Source organism: Camelus ferus, chromosome 32 (assembly GCF_009834535.1).
Source record: "Camelus ferus isolate YT-003-E chromosome 32, BCGSAC_Cfer_1.0, whole genome shotgun sequence".
Lineage (NCBI taxonomy): Eukaryota > Metazoa > Chordata > Mammalia > Artiodactyla > Camelidae > Camelus > Camelus ferus.
In genome coordinates this window covers 7,989,775-8,011,772 of record NC_045727.1, presented here as the reverse complement: position 1 = coordinate 8,011,772, position 21,998 = coordinate 7,989,775, and the positions used below count along the sequence as shown (strand labels likewise).

Below are 21,998 nucleotides of genomic sequence, written 5' to 3'. Positions count from 1 at the left end.
CCCCCCCCAACCTTCATAATCCAGGATAATCTCCCCTCTTCAAAATCCTTAAAACTTAATCACATCTGCACATGCACAAAATTCCTTTTGCCATGCAAGGTGACATTTGCAGGTTCTAGGGATTAGGACATGGGCATCTCTGGGGAGCCATTATTCAGCCTGCCACATCTCCCACTTTGCAGATGAGGAAACTGAAGCCTAGAGAGGTGATGTAACTTGGGCAGAATTACCCTCCCAGTAAAGAGACAGATCTGCAGTTGGGGCCCATATCTGTTTAGTTTCTGTCCTAGTCTCTAGACCATAAGGAAGGAGGCACCTTCTGTCCATCTCTGCCTCCCTCTCCCTGTGCACCCAGCCCCCAGTGCTTTAGGAGGTAGACAGGATTGGGCAGTTGAGGCCCAGAGCCTTGGTGTCTAAGGTTGTAGCTGACTTGGGGACAGATAAGCACATCCATCCGCCTGGGACTGGGACGGAGGGAAGAGGCCGCCTTTCCACAGTTAACAGGGTCCCAGGCCACTTCGGGCTTAATTATCAACACCTTATAATTAGGTTTCTCCTGGGTCCCGAGGAGCAGGGCCCTGTTTGTAAAGAAGCTTCTGATACGCGTGTTGCTGGGACACGTGGCCTGGGCCCTTTCTGTTCATGGGGCCAAGGCTTCCAAATCAAGGGAACCACAGCCGATGAAGCTGGGCACCCGACAACTGCTGCTAAGGGCCAGGTTGCTCCTCGCAGTCTAGCGGCTCCTATGGGGCTTCAGCTGGGCCCCAAGGACTCTGTTAGCTGGCCTCTCAGGCCACAGCACAGAGGCCAATCCCAGCCATTGGCCTCGAAGCCAGAAGAGCAGAGAGAGGACCAGTGTAGGAGACTGGAAGTGGGAGGGAGAAGGTGGCAGGGGTTTTCACCGGCTCTGGTCTTTAATAACAAGTGTCCAGTTATTAGAAGGTAGGAAGTGGTGGCAGGGTAAGAGCATCCATGCTGACGTCAGACAGACCTGGACTCAGATCCCACCTCTGCCACTTATTACCTCTGTGACCTTAGGCAAAAACGATGAACTTCTCCAAAACTGAGCCTCAGGTTCCCCTATCTACAAATTGGGGGTACTAATTGGCCCCCTGCCTCATGGAGTTGTTATAGTCAATTTAAAAAGTAAGCAAGCAAATGTTCTGCTTGTGGCTTTTTAAAAAAGATACCACATGTAAGGTATATATTTTTAAAAAATAACAATAAATACTCATGAACCCAGCTTAAAAAGTACAGAATTAATCGTGGCTTAGAAACTCCCTACACCCACCTCCTGGGTTCCATCTACCTCCCTTCTTCCGGTTGAGAATAAGAAACCAGTTTTGTGGTTACCATTTCCTCATTTTCCTTGTGTCTGCTTTTTTGTAGTTTTGATGTCTTCTTCCTTACTGACCTGTTATTAAAGACAGAGCAGGCATAAGCATATATAACCTCCTCCCTTCCATACCTAATTTCCTACCAGTTTCCTCCCCTGCTCTCTCCTCTGTGTTACCTACCAAGAACACTGCTGGTTGGGAAACCAGAACATCAAGCTAGTCAGTACTATGAGTAAACTTAGAATTAATAGGCTCTGAGTGAGCACCAGAGGGACTTTGCTGTGAATAAAGTACATGTACCAAGAGGCTTAGGCTTCCTAGAAAGTACAAAATACCCAAGCTTTATGCTTAAATGAACCTGGGTTTGAATATCAGCACTGCTCACTAGCCTGAACCACCAATTCTTTGCAGTCACTCTAAAAACATTTCTTGAGTGTCTACTGAATGACAGGCACTACATGGGTATAGGGAGGCAGTGGTGAATGAAACAGACAGGGTCCCTGCTTTCATTGAGTTGAGGAGATCACCATTAAACAAACACAGACATAAAACTTTACATTGCAGTAAGCACACAGAATTTGTGGAGAACTCAGGAATATGGGAAGGGCTTTCTCTGCGGAAATGATTTTGGAGCTGAAACTTGTACTTCCTTGCCATCTGACTTTAGCTAAAATAAATTCATTTTCTCATCCGTGAAATGGAGCTGGAAATTACCCCCTCACAGCTCTGCTCTTAGTAATGGCCCTGACTCAGTGCCTGGCTCAGCACAGCCACTCAGTAAATGTCATCTCCCTGCCTCCCTGTCGGCCTGGGCAGTGTATGTTGCTGGAGTCGAATGAGGAACTATGTTAGTGAGCAGTTAGTAAGTGATGGAAAACCTGCTGTTGGTAAGGAAGTTAGGAAGCCTTCTAAGAAGGTCTCACTGGCCCCTCTTTGACTGCCTTTGATGGATGATGGGGGAGGGGAGGCGGTAAGAGGGTATGTTGTCCACTGTCAACAGGAAGGCTTCATCTTTTGCTGGGGAAGGTGGTGTTAAGTAATACAAAGGCTGTGCTGTAGAATCCAATCCCAGCTCTGCGGCAAGTCATTTCACCCCTCTCAGCCTTCTGGTTCTCATCTGCAAACTAGTCCATTTAATACCTCTCCTTTGGCTTTGTCATGTGGAACAGTGACTTTTAAAATAAGTGTATTGCTCAAGTGGTAGAGCACATGCTTAGCATGCAGAAGGCCCTGGGTTCAATCCCCAGTACCTTTCTCTAAAAATAAACGAACAAACCTAATTACCTACCCCCCACCCAAATTAAATAATACAGTAATACACCAGGTGTGGCCATTATGGCTGTTACCACCAGAGCAAGGAGGAACTGGGATAAAGGAGCAGAGGTCTGGGGTGCAGCCTAGAAGAAAAGGGGGAGCCAAAGGGCTAATTTACACTGAAGGACGCGGTTTAAGTCCTTGCTCCACCCTTTCCTAGCTGGGTCCCTGGGGCAGGTCCCATACCCCTCTGAGCCTCAGTTCCCTAGACTGTCAGAGAGCAGAGAGCTAAGAGCCACCTTCACCGGGTGGCTGTGAAATCATGCAGGCAAGTCGCCTCACACGGCTCCTGACCAGTCGGAGGGAGCTGGTGTGGTTACTCCCTGCTAGACATGTGGCCTTAGGGGTGAAATGTTCAAATAAGAGGGCGGGAGTGGGCGGACGAAGATGCAGCAAAAAAGTGGAAAGGGCAGCTCTGCCCTTCACAGTCACCTCCTTTGTCCGCGGAGGCCGAAGAGCCGGAGGCTGGGGGCTTGGTACCGGCGCCGGGCGACCCGAGGTCCCGGCCGGGAGTCCGCAGGCAGACCCGGGCGGCCGGGGGCGCGGGGCTGTGACCTCATCGGCCGGCGCCGTCCCGCGGGGCCATGAGATCATGAGATGCCGGCGCTCGCCGAGGAGTCGATTTGTTGGGAGCGTGGGGACAGCCGGCCGCCCGTCGCGGTGATCTCATCCGGGCCCGGGGGAGGAGGAGGCAAGCGGCCGAGCCCGCCCGCGCCACCGGGAGGGGAATTGATGGCCGCCGCCGGCCGGTGACGTCACCGACAGTGCCGGTTGCCTGGTAACACGCGGCTGCCTGCCTCTGGCCCCGCCCCCAGACCCCGCCTCCCACCTGCCAAGCTCTCAGCCCCTATCCATCCTGGCTCGCTCTTCTCTTTCCTTTTTTATTTATTGAGGCATAACTTACATATTGTAAAGTGTCCTAATTACAAGCGTACAAGCTCGATGAATTTTTACATATGTATGTATCCATATGTAAAATATGTATATGTATATCCATATGTTTCGAGATATCACCAGCGTTCTCCAATAGAAATAGAATGCCAGCCACATAGGCAATTTAAACAAGCAAAAGGGAACAGGTGACATTAATGCTAATAATATATTTTATTTATCCCAGTATGCTCAAAGTTTTAACATTTCAACCTGTAATCAATATTTTAAAAGTTTAACGGGTTCTTTTACTTTTTTGTTTTTTTCTAAGACTTTGAAATTTCCTTAAATTTCACTACATCTCAACTGAGATTTAGCCACATTACAAGTTCTCAGTAGCCACAACTGACAAGTGGCTACTGTACTAGGCAGCACAGATATAAAAACGTTTCCAGCACCCGAAAGTCTCCTTGGTTCCCCCTTCTGGTTAGTACCCTGGCCAAGGCTACCTATTATTCTGAATCTAATCATCCCTCTTGAGTTCTTTTCCCCCACTGACGCCTTATATCTTTTCTTTCTCTCTCCCCACATCTCACTTTAACTCCTACTAGTGTCTCACATTCTCTGTTCCTTACAGTGGCTGAAAGCACTAGATGGGAAGTCAGACTGGATTTAAACCTGGCTCTACCCCTATCTAGCACTTGGACAATGTGCTTTGCCTCGTAAAGCCTCCGTTTCCTCACCTGTTAACTAGGGCTCATAAGAACAGTGTCCCTCTCTAGGGTTGTCGGACTTGGGGGCCACATGCAGGTACTAAGTGTTTCACAGAGAAACTTTCATCACCAAACTGTGAGCAGGCCCTAGTTCTGCCCTTTTCCTGCTAGTTTCTTCTCTCTTCCCCGTCGTACTTCGCTCATTAGCTTAGTCTCCCACACTTTATTCCTGTCTCCCATGCCTCTGTTGAGCTTTCTCATCCGAGAAATGGGTCTAGATCATAACTACCTCACCAGGGGAGCATTTGATGTGCCACTCCTGGCTCATGGTAGGGGCTGAAGAATGAGATGACTTTCTCCTCCTCCTTGGCGCACCCTTTGCCTGGCCTCTCACTCCTGCGTGCTTTTTTTCTTTTGGCCTCTAGCTCTGTCATTTCTCCCCTCTTCTGCTCACATCCCCTATTTCCTCTCCTGTGTCTCTCTCCTTCCCCCACCCCCTACTCTTCTCTCTAGCCTCCCTTCTAGTCCCCGCCCCCTCAACACCTCTTGCGCCCAGCACTCCTGGCCAGGCTGTTCTGAAGTCATTTACCACCCCCAGCCTTCTCTAGACAGAGGAGACCTGGATCGGGCCAGCCTGCCCCTCAGCCGAGGGGCTCGGCACCTCGGAGGTCGGTGTTGGGGCTGTTTTGTTCTGAAGGGCTCTTTCAGCCACGGTCCCCCGTGCAGCCTGCAATCGTAACAGACCCTCAGGCCGCCTTCCCAAGAAAACAAGTCTTTGTTTTCAGCCCTTTGCGCCGGCCCAGCCCGCCCATTTCGGAACAGGAAACGAGCCCCTGTCCCCTGTGGAGGTCGGGAGCTAACCAGCGGTCCCGGCTAGAAAAGCAAATGAGGGAAACCACCCAGGAGGCTGGACGCAGTTCCTGCTTATTTTTCCCCACATTCAGGAAGGGTTGTGCAAGGAGGCTGCCTTTGGCCCTGTGCTGGCTTTAACTCAGGGAAGCTTTCCGGCCTCCTTTTCCTGCCTGCCCCTTTCTATGGGAGACCTGCCTCTCCCTCTCTCTGTGGTCCCGATGCGGCTGTCTGTCACAGCGCCCGGCCCACCCTCTGCCCCACGTGACCAATCCAGCCAAGGCTCGCAGCTCAGGGAGAAACAGGGTCTCTCTGTTAGAATTAAGCTGTGAGAGTGTTGGCTTGGTGCAGCGAGTGGCTGTCTTCCCTACCAGGTATAGGTACCCAGACCTTTCTAGCTGTGTCCCCTCGGGCAGTTTACCCATCCTCTCCGTCTCACTTTTCTTATCTGTAAAATGGGAGCAGTAACACCTACCTCAAAGTGTTGCACGGAGGGTGGGTGCCTGGCACACATTCAGAGCTACATCATGGTCATCATCATCACCATGATGATTACCTCCTGGAGAGAGCCTGTCCTTGGCAGAAGAGAAGGAAGCTTACACAGGAAGATCAGAGACAAGCTGAGCTGAGGGACAGGGAAGAGGAGGAGAAAGAGTACTACAGAAGCACAGCTCTTTAACTACATTGTTTGAGCTCCTGGATCCAGCTGTACTTGAAGCTAGAGCCATTCCTTGCCATCCCAGATTTGTGACCTAATACATCTCATTCTTGTGTAACCTCTTTCAAGTTAGCTTTCTGTCACTTACTTACAACCGAAAGTGACACTGTCATACAGACTATTATACCAATAGTTCTCGTAATAGTGCTTAGAGGCCCAGAATGTCAGAGTTGGGTTGACACTCCCATTACACAGAACAGAACACTGAGGCCCAGAGAGGAAGAACACCTTGCCCAAGGCCACACAGCTAGGAAGGATGCACACCTGGCTGTCTGACTTCAAACTTTACACTTATAACGCTGTTTTACGTTATAAGTGGCTGCATATAAAAATCAGTTCTTTTCCATTCTGCCTTCCTGGTCCACTGCCATCCTATTTAATCAGGCTTAATTCATTTTGTCTGTAAGATGTTTTATACTTGCCAGGCTGCTGGCAGGGGCTACAGCTAACACTTACTGAGTACTTACCACGTGCTGGGCACTAAACTCAAAGCTTTACACGCGTTAGTTCATTTATCCTCCCAGCAATCCTAGGAGGTGGGTACTAGCATTAGCCCCATTTTACCAATGAGGAAACTGAGATATAGAGGGATGAATTGACTTGTCACTCTGTGAAAGACAGAGTCAGAATTCAGACCCAGCTCATCTGACTCCAAAGCCCATGCTCTTCACCATTTCACTTGCTCAGGCTCCAGGGCCTTCCCACCTTGGAAGAGGCAGAGCTGGGATTTGCACCCAGTGTCACAGTCCATCCCTCCCTCCCTTCCTCCCTTCCTTCCTATCTTCCTGCTGCATGTCTGTCCTATGGTGCTCTTGTGCCCAATCTGGCAGTCACTGGACAGCCCCTTTTCCTCTCTCCTGGCATCATTTTACAAACACCTCCTTATCCACCAACCCTCAGTTCCTGGCACCTTCAGCATCAGGGTTCTCCATGAGCCACATCTGTGGGAAACCTAGCTATTTGAACCACGTCATTTAGCCCACCCATTCATTGTTTCATTCATTCATTCAACAAAGATTTATTGATCATCTACTGAGTGCCAAACCCTTTGTATTAGTTAGAACTGGGATAAGCCAGTAAAGGCAAATTCCAAAAACAGAAAAAGAACCCAAAATAATAATAGCTTAAATTTAAAAAGAGTTTACATCTTCCCATGTAAAATCCAAAGGTAAGCAATCCAAACCTGGTAGTGTGACATCTTCCAGCTTATTACACCAATCCTGGGGTGTGGGACTCCTCCTCATGGACCAAAATGGCAGCTAGAGCACCAATTATAACATCCAAGTTCCAGCTCGCAAGATAGAGGAAGAGGGTGTGTGGAGAATAAGGTGGAAAAGTTTGCAATATAGAAAATGAAAGCTGAATACAGAGGATGGGGAGTATCAGGGAAAAGTAGGAAGTTCACGGGTGCTATTTTATGTACATTATTCAGTGATACTTCCTGATGAGGTGACATTTGTGCCAAGAGCCGAGGGAAGTGAGGCGGCCAGCTGACTGACATCAGGAGGAAGGATGCTCTAAGGAGAGGGAAGAGCAAATGCAAAGGCCCTGAGATAAGATTGTGCTTGTTTTTTTTGTTTGTTTATTTTTGTTTTTGTTTTTGTTTTTTAAGAAACAAGCACATCAAACACAAATCCCATTCATGAGGACACCATCCTTATGACCCAATTATGTCCCAAAGGCTCCCTTCTCCAAATACCATCACATTGAGGGTTAAGGCTTCAACATATGAGTTTAGTGGGGACATATTCAATCCATAGCACCAGCTGAGTAGCCTTAGATGAGTACTTTAGGTTCTGTTCCCTCTTTCATTCTTTCTTTTTGGCTTATAACAACCACCATTTTATTATTTCCTATGATTTGTGGGTCAGGAGGAGTTCAGCCATGAAACACTGGGGACAGCTGATCTCCATGTGATGTCTGCTGAGGCTGAACCACCCAGGATGCCTTTTTCACTCACAGGTCTAATGCTTCGGCTGACATGCGTGGGATGACTTGCCCAGAGTCTTACATCTGGGGCCTCAGTTCTCCCTGTTGGCTGGGTTCCTTGCTTCTCGCCCATGGAGTCTCACTCTGAGCCTCTCCGTCTCCACGCGGCCTCTTCATGTGGTCTCTCCTGGTCCCTTGGGTTTCTTACAATGTGGTGCTGGAGGAGGAAGGGTAAGTGACAGGGAGGCAGTGACAAATACCAGATCTCCTGGGGCCTGGGCCTGGGCATCCCAGATAGCACCTCTGCCTCATTCTAGTTCACTCCTGAGCTCTTGTGAAACTGGGGTATCCCATCTCTAAAAAGGTATCCCATCTCTAAAAGAAGCTGTACCCCGGCTCATCGTAAAGTTCTTTACTCACTCTTATCACGAACTGGGTCCTTCCTGGATGTCTGTATTTTAGGTTTATTCAATCCTCACAATCTCCTTGGTATGTTGGAGCCAGCTTGCACTGGCTGAAGAGAGCCAATGGTTACATTTTCAGGAAATTTGCCAGCAGTTTTTAAATCTTGAGTGGCTTGAAATTGGCCTTGTGGGAGTATTTACACCACAGAAATTGGAAACACACACATCAGGGCTGTTTTGTTTGTTTGTTTGTTTGTTTTCCAGAGAGCTGATTTGTCTGCACACAACTCTGTGTGTGTGTGTGTGTGTGTGTGTGTGTGTGTGTGTGTTTTCAACCTCATTTACAGCTGAGGAAACTGAGGCTCAGAGAAGTTAAATTATTGTCCCAAATCAACCAATTTAGTAGATGGCAGATGTGACCTTGGAGCCCCAGATCCCGTGTCCCTAACCACTGTGCAGTCCTGCTTCCGTAGATGAGAAAATGTGTGTGAAAGAGATTCATAAACAGGTAACGCCATACAAATATACATTATTAATTTGGATACATAAAAACATCTATCATCCCTGTCTATCCATTCTTTATATCTTTGTACACTTAAGGCTGCTAACAACTATCTGATTGCGTCTCCCTTCCATTCCCCTTCACCCCCAGAATTCTTCACATCACCTTTCCCAGGTGGGTATGTCCTCCAGAATTTTCCTTCTCTGTTCCTTTCTTCAGCCCCTTAGCATCCCATTCATTTCCCACTGTCTTCCAGAGGCAGCCCTTTGTTGTTTCCTTGCTTCTCACTTCACTTTTGGTCCCTCCCCCATCCTAGCAGGAAGAAAGTCAGAACAGAATCCGCCTTCCCCGCTTCAGTGCTCCCGCCCCCGCCCCCTTGGTCAGGATCCCAGCAGCGAACTCTCTATGCCCAAGTTCTGCAGCAATTGCCACTGTCCCCCTTCACGGGTGGCAGGGAGGCCAGACGGCTCATAATCTGATCACTTTCCTTGTTCTCTGACACCCCAGAGAAACCACACGTTCCATTTGGTGGTCGTCAGAAATAACATGCTTAAGCAACCTGGAATTATAAAACTGCTTAATTAGAGAGAGATGGTTTCACTGGGATATGCCCAGTTTTCCCCGGTGGTTTTCTCTCCTTCTCCAAGTGCCCCCCCCCCCACCAGCAGCTAATTGCTACCTTTAGCATGGTGCCACACAGGCTCTCTCTCCCTTTATTTTATTTTCTGTGACATCAGGGCTTGCTTTTAGAGAAGGTCTCTCCTCCATGTTCCAGCTCTCCTTCTCCACCAATTTCCATCAACTCTAGAAATTGACCTGAGTAATAAGGGTAGAAATCTTTCCCTTCAGAGGTCTCTACTTTTTAAATAAGCACCTACTATGTGCTCTGTGCTCGGGATATGACCAGGAACCAAATTATCTTCACGCTTATGGGTCTTGTGGTCCAGAGGAAGAGAGAGATATTAAAATAACTATTTAGATATTGTGAGAAGTGCTCTAAAGGAGTGATTTAAAAAGTATAATGGGAGCATCTAATTTAATTAAGGAGTCAGGGAGGGCTTCTCATAGGACATGACAGACAACTGAGACCTACCCGGGAGATGGACAGGTGTTCACTTGGCAAAGAGTAGGGGACCAGTACTCCACCTGCAGGGGGAGAGCTTGGCCGACAGAACAAAGCAAGTGAAAGAAGGGCCAAGAAGCTGGTCCCTGAGCCTGCTCTGAAATTCTGGGGGTACGTTGGAGTCCCCACCAAGCCTTGACGTGTCTAGGTTCTGATGTTCTAGACCAGGGGTCAGCAATCCACAGAGCGCAGATCAAATATGCCCCAACACCTGTTTTTGTAAATAAAATTTTATTGGAACACAGCCATGCCTGCGGCCGCACTCTTAACCACCACGCAGGCTGGTTGTGCAAGTTTAGCCTGAGAGGGGACAGCAGGGTCTGTCCCCAGAGTCAGCCAGATGCCGGCACGCAGGGGTTCCGAGAGACACAGGGACATAGGACCTTTCATGAGGTGGCTGTGTCCTCACCCACCGTGAGGCCAGGCAGACAGAGCAGAACACTGACCAGCAAGATGGCAAAAGATTGACCATTCTTTTGGTCACCTCTGGCCGTCTGGAACATCCTTCTTCCCTCATCCTGCCCACATTTCCTTCACCGTCCTTGTTCCTACTTATCCATTAAAATAGTGCTTCTCAAAGTTGAATGTGCACACACTTCACCTGGGAATCTTGTGAAATTGCAGATTCTGATTCAGGAGGTCTAGGGTGAGGCCTGAGATTCTGCATGTCTCACAAGCTCCCGGGAGATGCCTACAGTGTTGGTCCAGGGACCACACGTTGGGCTGCAAGGTTTATAAGATCAGCTTAGATGATACCTTCTCTTAGAAGACTGACCTAATCAGGCCCCCGCCTCCATTTCCACCCCATGCCTCAATTCTGCACTCACCTCTAGCAGAGTTCTACCAGTTCTACCACACTGTATTGTAATAATTTGATTTGTATCTGTCTTCCTCATTGGTTAATGAGCTCCCTGAGGACAGGAATGAGGTCTTGGATATCTTATCACCAGAGCCTAGCACTGTGTCTGGTACGTAGGGTGTTCAATAATGGAAGGAAGGAAGGAGGGAGGAAGGGAGGGAGAGGGAAGAGAGGAGGATACATCAATGAATGGGAGGTAGGGAAGGAAGGAAGGATGGGTGCAAGGATGAGAGAGAAGAAGGAAAGGAAGAAAGAAAAGGAGAGTTCTTTGGAAGTGCACTGAATTCAAGGAGGAGTGACAAAAGCAAGTTAATTAAGGTTGGAAGTTGGGAGAGACTGTGCTGTTGGTCTGGAGTGAGATGGAACACGTGGATTACCGGATGGGCATTCTGCAGATCCTGGGGCCTGCTGTCAGGAAGTGGACAGAGTTGAACAGCCTTGTCACTGAGCTGCTGCACCATTGCTACAGCTTCCATCATGCCATTGGCATATAAAACCAACATGGTGGCCATCTCCCATGTCTCTGCTCCCCAGTGATCACCTTCCCACAGGCTCTGGCAGGAAACCAGCATTTCCCTCCAGAGGATATTTTCAGGGTCAGGGACTGGTAGGAGTCTGGAGCAGGTAGAGGGCCCCTTGGAAAGTGATGACCTCATCATGAGGAGGCAGCCAAACAATCACAAAGGTCAGGCATTAGGGTGAATGGCCAACTGGATGCCCTTCCTTGGTCCTTAGCAGACGTGGGTACATCTGCTCAAGGGGTCCCTTTCCAAGGGTCCTGTGTCCAGCCCATCAAGATGGAATATAATGGGATGGATATAAAGTCTCCATCCACATTCTGCACGTATCCATTTGATGGATACACAACATTTTTATAACCTTTTTCTCCCCCTAATTTAAACAAATCACATGCTCAGTACAAAAAATTGAAAAAGGCAGAAAACCACAACGAAAATGAGTAGTTTCTGCATTCTTTATCTCTTCCACTTGGAGCTATAGTGTGGGCATTTCCCTGAATCAATAGATATCCTTTGCCAGGGTGATTTCTTTTTTTATCTTTTTTTTTTTTTGAAATAATTTTAGACTTAAGGAAAAGTTACAAAAATAGTACAGAGAGTTCCCATATACCCTTTACCGACTGTCCCCTAAAGTTAACATCTAATGTAACCGTAGTGCAGTTAGCAAAGCCAGGAAATCAACGTCAATACCGTTACTATTAACTAAACTGCAGACCTTATCACATTTTGCCAGTTGTTCCTCTAATGTCCTTTTCCTGATCGAGGATCAAATCCAAGATCCCATGTTGCATTTATTTATCGTGTCTCCTTAGTCCTCTTTGATCTAACAATTCCTTCGACTTTTCTTGGTCTCTTGTGACCTTGACACTTTGGAAGAGTGCTGGACGGTTATTTTGTAGAATGTTCCTCAGTTAGGATTTGTCTCCTGTTTTCGTATAATTCAATTGAGGTTATGAGCTTTTGACCAGAATCACAGAAGTGATGCTGTGTCCTTCCTAGTGCATCATATCAGGGTTCAGGCTTCAGTATGACTCACCACTTGGGGTGTTCACCTTGGTCACGTGGCTAACATGGTATGGGCTGGATTTCTTCACTATACAGTCCCTCTTTTTCAGCCATTTGAATGGCTGTATGGCTTTCCATTATAGATCTCTACCATAACCAGACTCTCTTTTTGCACATTCAATTTGTTACCTGCTTTTGTTTGTACTGTTACAAAGATCGCTGCAGTGACCATTCCTACTGGCACGTCTGTTAGCACAGATCTGTGATTATTTTCTTGGGATAAATTCCTAGCAGTAGAAATGCTGGAGCAAAGATTATTCACGTGTATAATAAGGCTATGCATGCCTGGGGCAGGGCTATTTGTTTGTTTCTAGGTTTGTTTGTTTGTTTGTTTTAATCAGCTTCATTGAGGTATAATATTACATATCTGTACAACAAAATGCATAAATTTGAAGCATCTATTTCAATGAGTTTTGGCAAATGTATATACAAGGTAACCACCACACCAATCACTGTATAAACTATAAAATTTTAAATCTAAAATCTAAAATTTCTTTCACTCTGCAAAATTCCTCGATGCCCCCTTGTAATCAGTCCTCCCCTAACTCACCCCAGGCAACCACTGATCTCATTTCCATCACTGCAGTTTGATGTTACTTATCCTAAGACTTCATATAAATCAGAATTATACAATATGTCCTATTTTATAACTGTCTTCTTTGATTGGACAGAATGTCTGTGAGATTCATCCATGTTGTTGTGTATGGTAAACATTTGTTCATTTTTTTTATTGCTGAATGACATCCTTTTGTATAAATATACCCCAATTTGTTTATCCATTCCTCCGTTGATGGACATTTGGGCTGTTTCCAGTTTGGGGGTATTTGAACAAAGCTGCTTTGAGCATTTGCCTACAAATTGACACACATTTTCATTTCTCTCAGGTGCACACCTGGGAGTGGAATTGCTGGGTCCTAAGTAGGTGTCTGTTTAACTTTATCAGATATGACAGGGTGGGTGGTTCTCATGTCCACATTATAGCACAGGCCCCAGAAAGCTTGAGGGGCTTGAACGAAGGCCAGGGGAGGAAGAGAAGTAGAATTTGTTGAGCGCTGCTCTGTGCCAGGCACAAGGATCAGTGCCTTTCCGGTTTATTTCCCTTTCATCTTCATCCCTAGAAGGAAGGGATTGTGATTCCCATCCGGTAGGTGAGGACAGTGAGGCTCATGAACATCCAGCAAGATAAGAGTCTGAGTCTCCATAGTGTGAGACCCCAAGTCCATGTTCTTTCACTGGATGTGAGCCTGCCTCCTTGGAGACGGTAGGCAGTGGAGCTGGGAAGGAGGACACATCCTTCCCCTGTCTCCACTTCTCTGCCTGCCCTTACCTGCATCCTGTGGTCCACCCTGCCTGTGCCACTGAGGGCAGTAACCTGTGATGCCTGGGTCAGCCCTCTAGGGCGATCTGTGTGCGGGGCCGCGGACCAAGCCCCCGTGATTGGCTGTGAGCCCTCAAAGCCACAGCAGGCACCAGGGAGTGACCCACACTCCAACCCTCTACCAAAGGTGTCCAGTTTCTCCCTCCCTGAAATGCGATCCTCAGAGTGTTGATCTCCTGGGCTGGTGGGCAGGGGGCGAGGGCACTGGGCAGGGGCCACGTCTCCCCGGCCATGTCGCAGGCCCATTAGGAGCCAGCCTGAGTGCTTTCCAGGGCTGATTAATGGGCTGCCTGTGACTTGGAATGTCATTACTCCCTGGGCTGAGGGGCCCCCCGGCTGGGTCCTTTGGGTCTTTACTGCTGATAACAATTGATGCTTTGTGCATGGCTGCAGGGAAAGTTCTATCTGGTCATCGAGGAGTTGAGCCAGCTGTTCCGGTCCCTCGTTCCCATCCAGCTGTGGTATAAATACATCATGGGTGACGATGCCTCCAACAGCTACTTCCTAGGAGGGGTCCTCATCATCCTCTACAGCCTCTGCAAGGTGAGGGGCCGTGGGCTGCAGGGCTGGCCTAAGGAGGACCCACTCACTGGCTGCACCTTGGGGAGCAAGTGGGGAGCCCTCTTCTCTTTTTGTTTAGTGGAAAAATCAAATCCACACAACACAAAATTCACCACTAACCACTTTGTGGTGTACATGAACGTGGCATTTAGTGGCTTGTCAGTGTTGTGCTGCCACCACCTCTGTCTGGTTCCAAGACGTTTTCATCCCCCAGAAAGGAACCCTTACCCATGAAGCTGTCACTCTTCTGTCCTCTACCAGACCCTGTACCCATGAAGCTGTCATTCTTTTGTTCTCTACCAGTCCCCTGGTCACCACTGGTCTTCTTTCTGTCTCTATGGATTTCCCTTTTCTGGACATTTCATATAAATGAAATCATACACTATATGAGCTTTGTGTCTGGCTTCTTTCCCTTAGCATCATGTTTCTGAGATTCCTCCACATTGTAACATGTATCAGTCCCTCACTCCTTTTTATGGTTACATCCGCCCTAATTTCTTGCCCACCAAGCTCACCATATGTTGTCCTTTCACGTCGTCTTCTTCACAACAACCTTTCAGGATACATGTTGTTATTATTCCTATATAATGTGCAAGGAACTGAGGCCCAGAGAGAAGTAACTTGCCCAGCGTCATTCAGCTGGAGATCACAGAATGAGCGTCAACCCAGGCAGGCTACCTCCAGAGCCTGGAGCTCATAATCCAGCGATAATACTGCCACGGAATTTGTTTTCTGTTCCTCTTAAATTGCACACCCTCAACTCTGCAAATCAGTATGCATCACTGCTCTTTTCATCATTAGTACGAATCAGGTTTTCCTCCCCTAACGATTAACACGTGCTCTTCATTCTTTTACCTTATCTATTTCTGGCTTCAGAGAATCCTGGGGGAATGCATGTGTTCCCTTTCTTTCCTCCCAGCAGGACTAGTGAGACAGTCCATGCAGTGTCAACTGCTGGGGCTTATTTTACCTGCTGATTCTGATCTGCTGGCAGTGGCTGACTGGAGTACTAGATGGAGAAGGATGAGCATGCCCTGGCTCAGAAGAAGAGTGCTGTGATCGATTAGCAATGCCTGTCCTGGGCTTGGGATGGGAGAAAGGCAGTAGGCGTGCTATATATTTGCTATCGTGGACCAGTTGGCAGGGGAACCTGCAGATAGAAAACAACAAGATGAAAGCCGAGCAAAACTGATGGGAATGAGGAGTTTCAAATGGGAAGCTGTACCCTGAAAATGTTCAGAGTCTAAGATAAGGGGAGGTCCCTGGGGCTTGTTCAGGCATGGTGAGAGAGATCCTGAACAGCCCCTGGATACCTTTCAGCCATCACCCTGCTCTCCTTTCAGTCATTCGACATCTGTGGCCGTGTGGGTGGAGTTAGGAAAGCCCTGAAGCTTCTCTGCACCTCTCAGGTGAGTTGGCTTCTGATGGTCCTAAGCGAGGTCACAGAAACCAGGAACTGGAAACAGATCTCACAGTGCTTCTGAGGGTGTCTGTCCAGCGAGGGACCTCAGCTGTGTTTGTTCCTCTCTCCCTTCCATCAAACAGAATTACGGGGTCCGGGCCACTGGGCAGCAGTGCACAGAAGCCGGTGATATCTGTGCCATCTGCCAGGCTGAGTTCCGAGAGCCTCTGATCCTTATGTGCCAGGTAAGCGGAGCTGGGCGGGGTCATTGAAGACGGGAGCCAGGGGACCACAGAGCCCTGCCTCATGCAGAAGTCCCAAATGTCTGTCCTGTGACCAAACCTCAGGGCTGTGGGATTGGTCTTTGGGAATAGTGCAGTCATGCCTGGAGTCTGTCAGACCCAGGTTCAAATCTTAGTTCTGCCTTTTACTAGCTGGCTGTCCTTGGGCAGGTTACTTCACTTCTCTGAGCCTCGGTTTCATCAGCAAACTGTAGAAAATGAAAAATTCAGCATAGTGTAGTGTCACAATATCCTGAGCATGAATCTGAGCAGCACTGTGAAGCCTGAGTGGCTCAGTCCATCTCCCTGAGCCTTGATTGTTCTCATTTATAAAATGGGTATCATAATAATGCCTATTTCATACAGCTATTATTATGATTAAACGAGATCATCTCTGGAAAGAGCTAAGTTTGAATTATTCAGCCCTACAAGTTGCTATTATTACAGTTACTCATGTAATTATAATTATTATTACCAGTGTGTTTTTATTGTTAGTTGTTGATCACCAAACCATTGCTGTGTACTGATTGGTCACTCTTAACTGCCTAACTTTATCTCTTCTTCTCCTCTGCCTCCCCCTCTTCCTCCTCCTCTCCCTCCTCCTCCTCCTGACATCAGGGACTAAGATGTCAATTCAGCAAATGTGTATGAGTCAAAGCATCCTATCAAACACCAGGGAGGAGAGGCAGAGGGCACACAGACCCCCTTCTCTAGAAACACACGGTCTCCTTGGGGAAACAGACACATACATAAATAACTATGAAACAAGGCAGGCAGTGATAAGTGCTGTGTAAGAGAGATTCATGCAGCATCCCAGGGGACCAGGACGGAGAGCGACGAGTTGCAGGTTAAGAAGGCTTTTGGGGGAGGTATAGCCTGCAGACCACAAGGAATGGGAGACCATATGGCGCCCTGACCACCACCCACCTTCCAGAGTTAGGACAGGAGGTGGGGCACCTTTTTTTTTTTTGGCATCAACAACATTTTTGGGGGTTTTGCTGTTAGGGAATTTTTAGGGGGTTCATTTTTAATTTTTGATTGTATTTATTTTAAAATCGAGAATAAATTTGCATGACTCAAAATTCAGAAAGGTGACAAAGAAATCATGATGACTAGATGTAGTGGTTGGATTCTGGAACAGAAAGAGGACATGAGAGAAAAACAAGTCTCAGGAAACCCGAAGAAAGTCTGGAGTTTAGTTCATAGTCATGCATCAACGTGGGTTTCTTAGCTTTGACAAACATACCACGGTCATGTAAGTGGCTAATATTAGGGGAGACTGAAACTGGGTGAGGGGTGTATGAGTACGTTCTCTACTACCTCTGCAACTTTTCTGTAAGGCTCAAATCATTCAAAAATAAAAAGTTCATTAAGAAAATACGTTAAAGTTACAAAAAGGGAAGTGATGTCAGGGCTCCTACCCTTGTCCCCAGCTCCCCAGTCCCCTTAATACGCACACAGGCAACCACTGTTGCTAGTTTCCTTTATATCTTTCCAGAGATGCTTTGCAGAATTTAAAACACATACATACACACACGCACATCTTTTCCAAAAAGATATAAGTTGAAGCACGTTCTCCCCAAGCTACATTCTGCATCTTTCCTTTTTGACTTGAAGCTCTACATTTAGAGAGTGCTTCTTACTTGCATAACGCCGCATTTTATGGATAGACCATCATTTGTTTAACCGTTCTCCTATTGACGGGCATCTAGTAGTTCATAATCTGGTTATTACAAACATGGCTGCCACGAGCGATCAGGAATGGGGCGATCTATAGCACTACCTGGGCTCATCGTGTTGATTAAATGAGTTAATTCAGGTAAAGCATTTAGAACTACTCCTGGCATGTGGTCAAGGTTCAATAAATATTAGCTGTTGCTGGCACGTATTCCATGTCACATGCACATGAGCAGGGTAAATTCCTAGCGGTGGAATTATGGGGTCAGAGGGTATACAGTTCTGACAGCTGTTGCTAAATCGCCCTCCGTAAAGAGTGTATCCGTTTACACTCCCAGTGCAGAGTGCAGCTCGACCTCTTGCTTCCCTCCCTCACCAACACACCGCGTTCTCAAGCCTTTTGTGAGCCTTGCCAACCTGACAGGTGACAAACACTATCTCGGTACAGTGTTAATTTGCATTTGCCTAATTATGAGAGCAGATGATCGTCTTTCCCTGTGCTTCAGAGCCATCTGTATTTCCTTCTCGGTAGCAGAGATTATTTGAACATGATGTCAAGGTGAAAGTCTGTCTTCTTCCTTTCCGGCAATCTCTCCAAGCCTTAGTCTATTTGTCTCTGTCCCATTCTTCTCCCCATTCCGCTGCGCCTTCCCACAGCTGGACTGGCATTGGTGGGAGGGTTGGACAAGACACCGCCATCCTGGGTCTAGGAGTAGTGGCCACGCCTCGTGCTGGTGGAAGCCCACAAACATGGCAGTCCTAGCACACGGCTCAGTCTCTCTCTGCTGCTATGAGATGGGCTTGGAATGGCAGAGATGACTTCCACAGTTGAAAGGGCCTCACGTTCATTCCTAAATGCACTGAAAGGATGAACGAATGAATGAATGAGGCAAGTGTTACAACCTCAATAAAGGCTTCACTGATTCTGTCTCCCCAGACTAGTCAGTGCCCCCAGCTATATGGCCTCAGTGTTTTTCCTTCATGGAACTTAGCTAGAGAGCTAATTGGGCAACTGGTTGTGTAAGGTCTGTCTCCTCTTTGCCAAATTATAAGCCACATGAGCGTGGTGACAGTGTCTGTCTTGTTTAGTAGTGGAATCACAGTACTGACTCAGTAAATATTAGATGAATGTATGGGTGGATGAGATGAATGGATGGGTGGAATGGATGGATGGACTGATGGGTCGATGGATGGATGGATGGGATGGATGAGTGGTTGGATGGATGGGATAGATGAAATGGGCAGATGATTGGGATGGATATGGATGGTAGCCAAGCAGAGAGGTGGTTGGGTGAGACCCAAGGTGGGTGAATAGACATAAAAAATGTATGGGTGACTGAATGGATGGACAAATGGATTGGCAGATGAGTGAGTGAATAGGTGAGTAGATGAGAACATTCATTGGTCTCAATAACTTTTTTTAACTTTTAAAAAAACATTTTGTTTGGATTTTTATACTATCATTTTATATTATCAATTTTATTTTGAAAAATGTCAAGCCTCCAGAAAAGTTGAATGATAGTAGAACCCTTTTATCCTTTATCTAGATTCACTAGTTATTAACATTTTACCACATTTGCTTTTTCTTGATATAAATTTTTCCCCTAAACCGGTTGAAAATAAGTTGCTAACATTTTGATTCTTCATCTCTAAATATTTCAGCAGCCATCTCCCAAAAACAAGGACATTCTCTCCCCTAGCCACAATTCTATTATCACACCCAGGAAATTTTAAATTGATATAAAATACTAATATTTAAATATATATTCAAATGTCTCCAGTCTTCTTCAAAATATCCTTCAGAGCTAGAGTTTTCCACTCCCATCCAGGATCCAGTCAAGAATCATATACTGTATTTGATTGTCATGTGAAAGTGCTTTTAATGTTGATCCTCCTATGAGGGGAGTAGTATCCCCATTTTACAGATGAGGAAATAAAGGCACAGGGAGGTTAAAATCATTTGTCCAAGTTATATAGCCAGAGAGTGGTGGAACCCGTTAATGTTTCCAGTCTCCTCATGTTTCTCTTGACCCCTATGGTCTATTCTCAACCCAGCCACTAGAAGGATCTTTTTAAGACACAACTCCTATCAAATCAGTCCTCTGCTGAAAACCCTGCCATGGCTCCCTATTTCTCTCAGAATAAAAGCCAAAGCCCTCATGGGGCCCACGGGGCCCTACACAACTCTATGACTTCATCCCATCCTCCACCCCCAGGCTCAACCCCACTCTCCTTATTGTCCCTGCATCACAGCAGGCATATTCCTGCCTCAGGGCCTTTGCACATGCTGTTCCCTCTGTTTAGAGCACTCTTTTCTCAGGTATCACCCTCCTGCAAGTTTTGCCTAAAGAGCGGTATCTCAGGGACGTCCTTCCAGGCCACCCTGTTTATCATCTCGGGCCTCCCAGGCCCTCCAATCCCCCCTTTCCTGTTTTTCCATCTTAGTACTTACCACTGGCAGACTTTACCTCTTAAGAGATTCATCTTTCCAGGTGTCTCTCTAGCTAAGAATGCAAGCTCTGTGAGGGCGGGAATTGTCTTTTTGTTTGCTGCTGGTCCCAGCAGTGGGTACATGGTGGATGCCCCATAAAGCGACCCCAGTGGTACTGACCTCTGTCCCCGCAGCACGTGTTCTGTGAGGAGTGCCTCTGCCTTTGGCTGGATCGTGAGCGCACGTGCCCACTCTGCCGCTCGGTTGCCGTGGATACCCTGCGCTGCTGGAAGGACGGGGCCACTTCGGCACACTTCCAAGTGTACTAGGGCTGAAGACTGCAGCCTTGATGCTCCCAGGCACACCAGGGAGAGGATAGCAGGTCAGCTGTATTGGGTCCGACACTGGGGACTTCCTCGACAAAAAGGCCTCAAGCACTAACTATCCTCCTTCCTGCCTCTCTCCATCCCTTCCTCTAAAACCAGGCCCCTGCCCTACCCGTCTTCGCCTTCCTCTCTTGTTGTTCATGGTGTGTGCATCCTTCTCTTATGCGTGGGGAAGCTTCTCACTCAGACTTGGTCTCTGCCCAGGTGTGTCTCCCACATCCCTCCAAGTCAAGGAACTGCTAATAGACCAAGTCCCAGATGTTGGTTGTTTTAACCTGTGGTGACCTAATACCTGATGATGCAAACTGGAAAGAGGCCTGGAGGTACTGCCTCCCCCAAAATGGCCCAGGTCCGCAGATGAGCATCACTGTGAAGTATTTTCCAAATACAAATGCTGTGCCCCACCTTGTACATACAGTAACTTGGTGTCCCAAACAGTGCAAGCCAGGCACAGCACTGAGCTCCCTGCTTGGATGACCTCCTGTAATTCTCACAACAGCCCTATGGTGGAGGTACTATTATTTCTTCTATTTCACGAATGAGAAAACTGAGGCCCAGAGCTCCATGTGGTGACTTTCCCAGAGCCACCCGGCAAGCAGTGATGGACCAGGTTTTCAACCCAGGACTGTCTGGCTTTGGAGCCTGACTCTTAACCACATGCTGACCTGCTGCTCAGACACTGCAGATGTGGGGCCCAGGAAACATGATTTTTTAAAAGCACAAGAGGTGATTTTGATGCCCACCCGTGGCCCTGGTGCATAGCATATTCAATTTGGACTGTATTGAGAACGTGCATAGTGAAAACTCGCTCCTGAAATCTAGTCATGGCTGCATCCATGGAAAGACTTGGTCCTTGAACACTGCTGTTATGCTGGTCTCTGGCTGGGATGTTTAATCAGGAAAGGTCAGTTCTGGTCCAGATGCAGATATCACTGGGTGCCCACTCCCATCTTTATTTCCCTCCTCCTCCTTTTGTCCTGTCACTTAAGTCACAGGCTTGTCAACAGCTCCATTGGTCATTGCCTTCTCCCCTGGTAGCCTTCAGAGCGAAAGGCATGATCAGTGTTACAGATTTTTCCACAAGCCAGGGTGCTGGCATAGAGCAGTCATGATCAGTGTTCCTGGAATCTCTGTATCACTGCTACTAATATCTATACCACGTTTCTCCACCCATGAGACCCTCCCTGCTCTGAAATCTGCCACAGGTGATCCCTTAGAAGCCACTGAAATCTTGCCTACCCTGCCACTCTCCCAACTCTGTTCTTTCATTGTCAGCCTCAGCACAATGGGCTAGCACCATCCACATTACAGAGAAAGCAGTCTGTGTGGCTACTGAGCAAATTAGCAAGAAAGCCCCAGGAGAAATGGTGGGAGCCTTGCTGCCACCTCGCTCTCAGCCAGTGTTCACATGCCCTTCCCGCCCCCAAGAGATTCAGGACTTTTGCCCCTTTGTGCTCTCAAGCCAAGACCTTCTCCTCTGCCTGGTATCCCTGGCTCTTTCCTGGTACCCAGCAAGACATCCCTTCCAGGGCAGCATGGCATCTTTCAAGCTCTGTTACTATGGCAATGGCCACGATGTTACAATCCCACTTGCCTGGATAATCAAGTCGAAAGGGGAAGCAGAGGGAAATAGGGCCTGGTGGATTCAGCTTCTCAGCTCCCCCCGCCTTGAGGAAGAACT

The 21,998-nt window shown here is 47.6% G+C and overlaps 1 protein-coding gene across 3 annotated transcripts in view; it reads left to right on the top strand.

The window, feature by feature from the left end:
• The window catches only part of RNFT2 (ring finger protein, transmembrane 2), a 56,715-nt gene extending 35,325 nt beyond the window's left edge, over positions 1-21,390 (top strand). For all 3 annotated transcript variants that reach the window (XM_014562748.2, XM_014562747.2, XM_032471689.1), the window contains 4 exons: positions 13,973-14,122; positions 15,484-15,549; positions 15,686-15,787; positions 20,126-21,390. In XM_014562748.2, coding sequence (XP_014418234.2) covers positions 13,973-14,122; positions 15,484-15,549; positions 15,686-15,787; positions 20,126-20,260 — 453 coding nt within the window. In that variant the 3' untranslated portion in view covers positions 20,261-21,390. The remainder of the gene's footprint in view (positions 1-13,972; positions 14,123-15,483; positions 15,550-15,685; positions 15,788-20,125) is intronic.
• Positions 21,391-21,998: the final 608 nt, after the last annotated feature.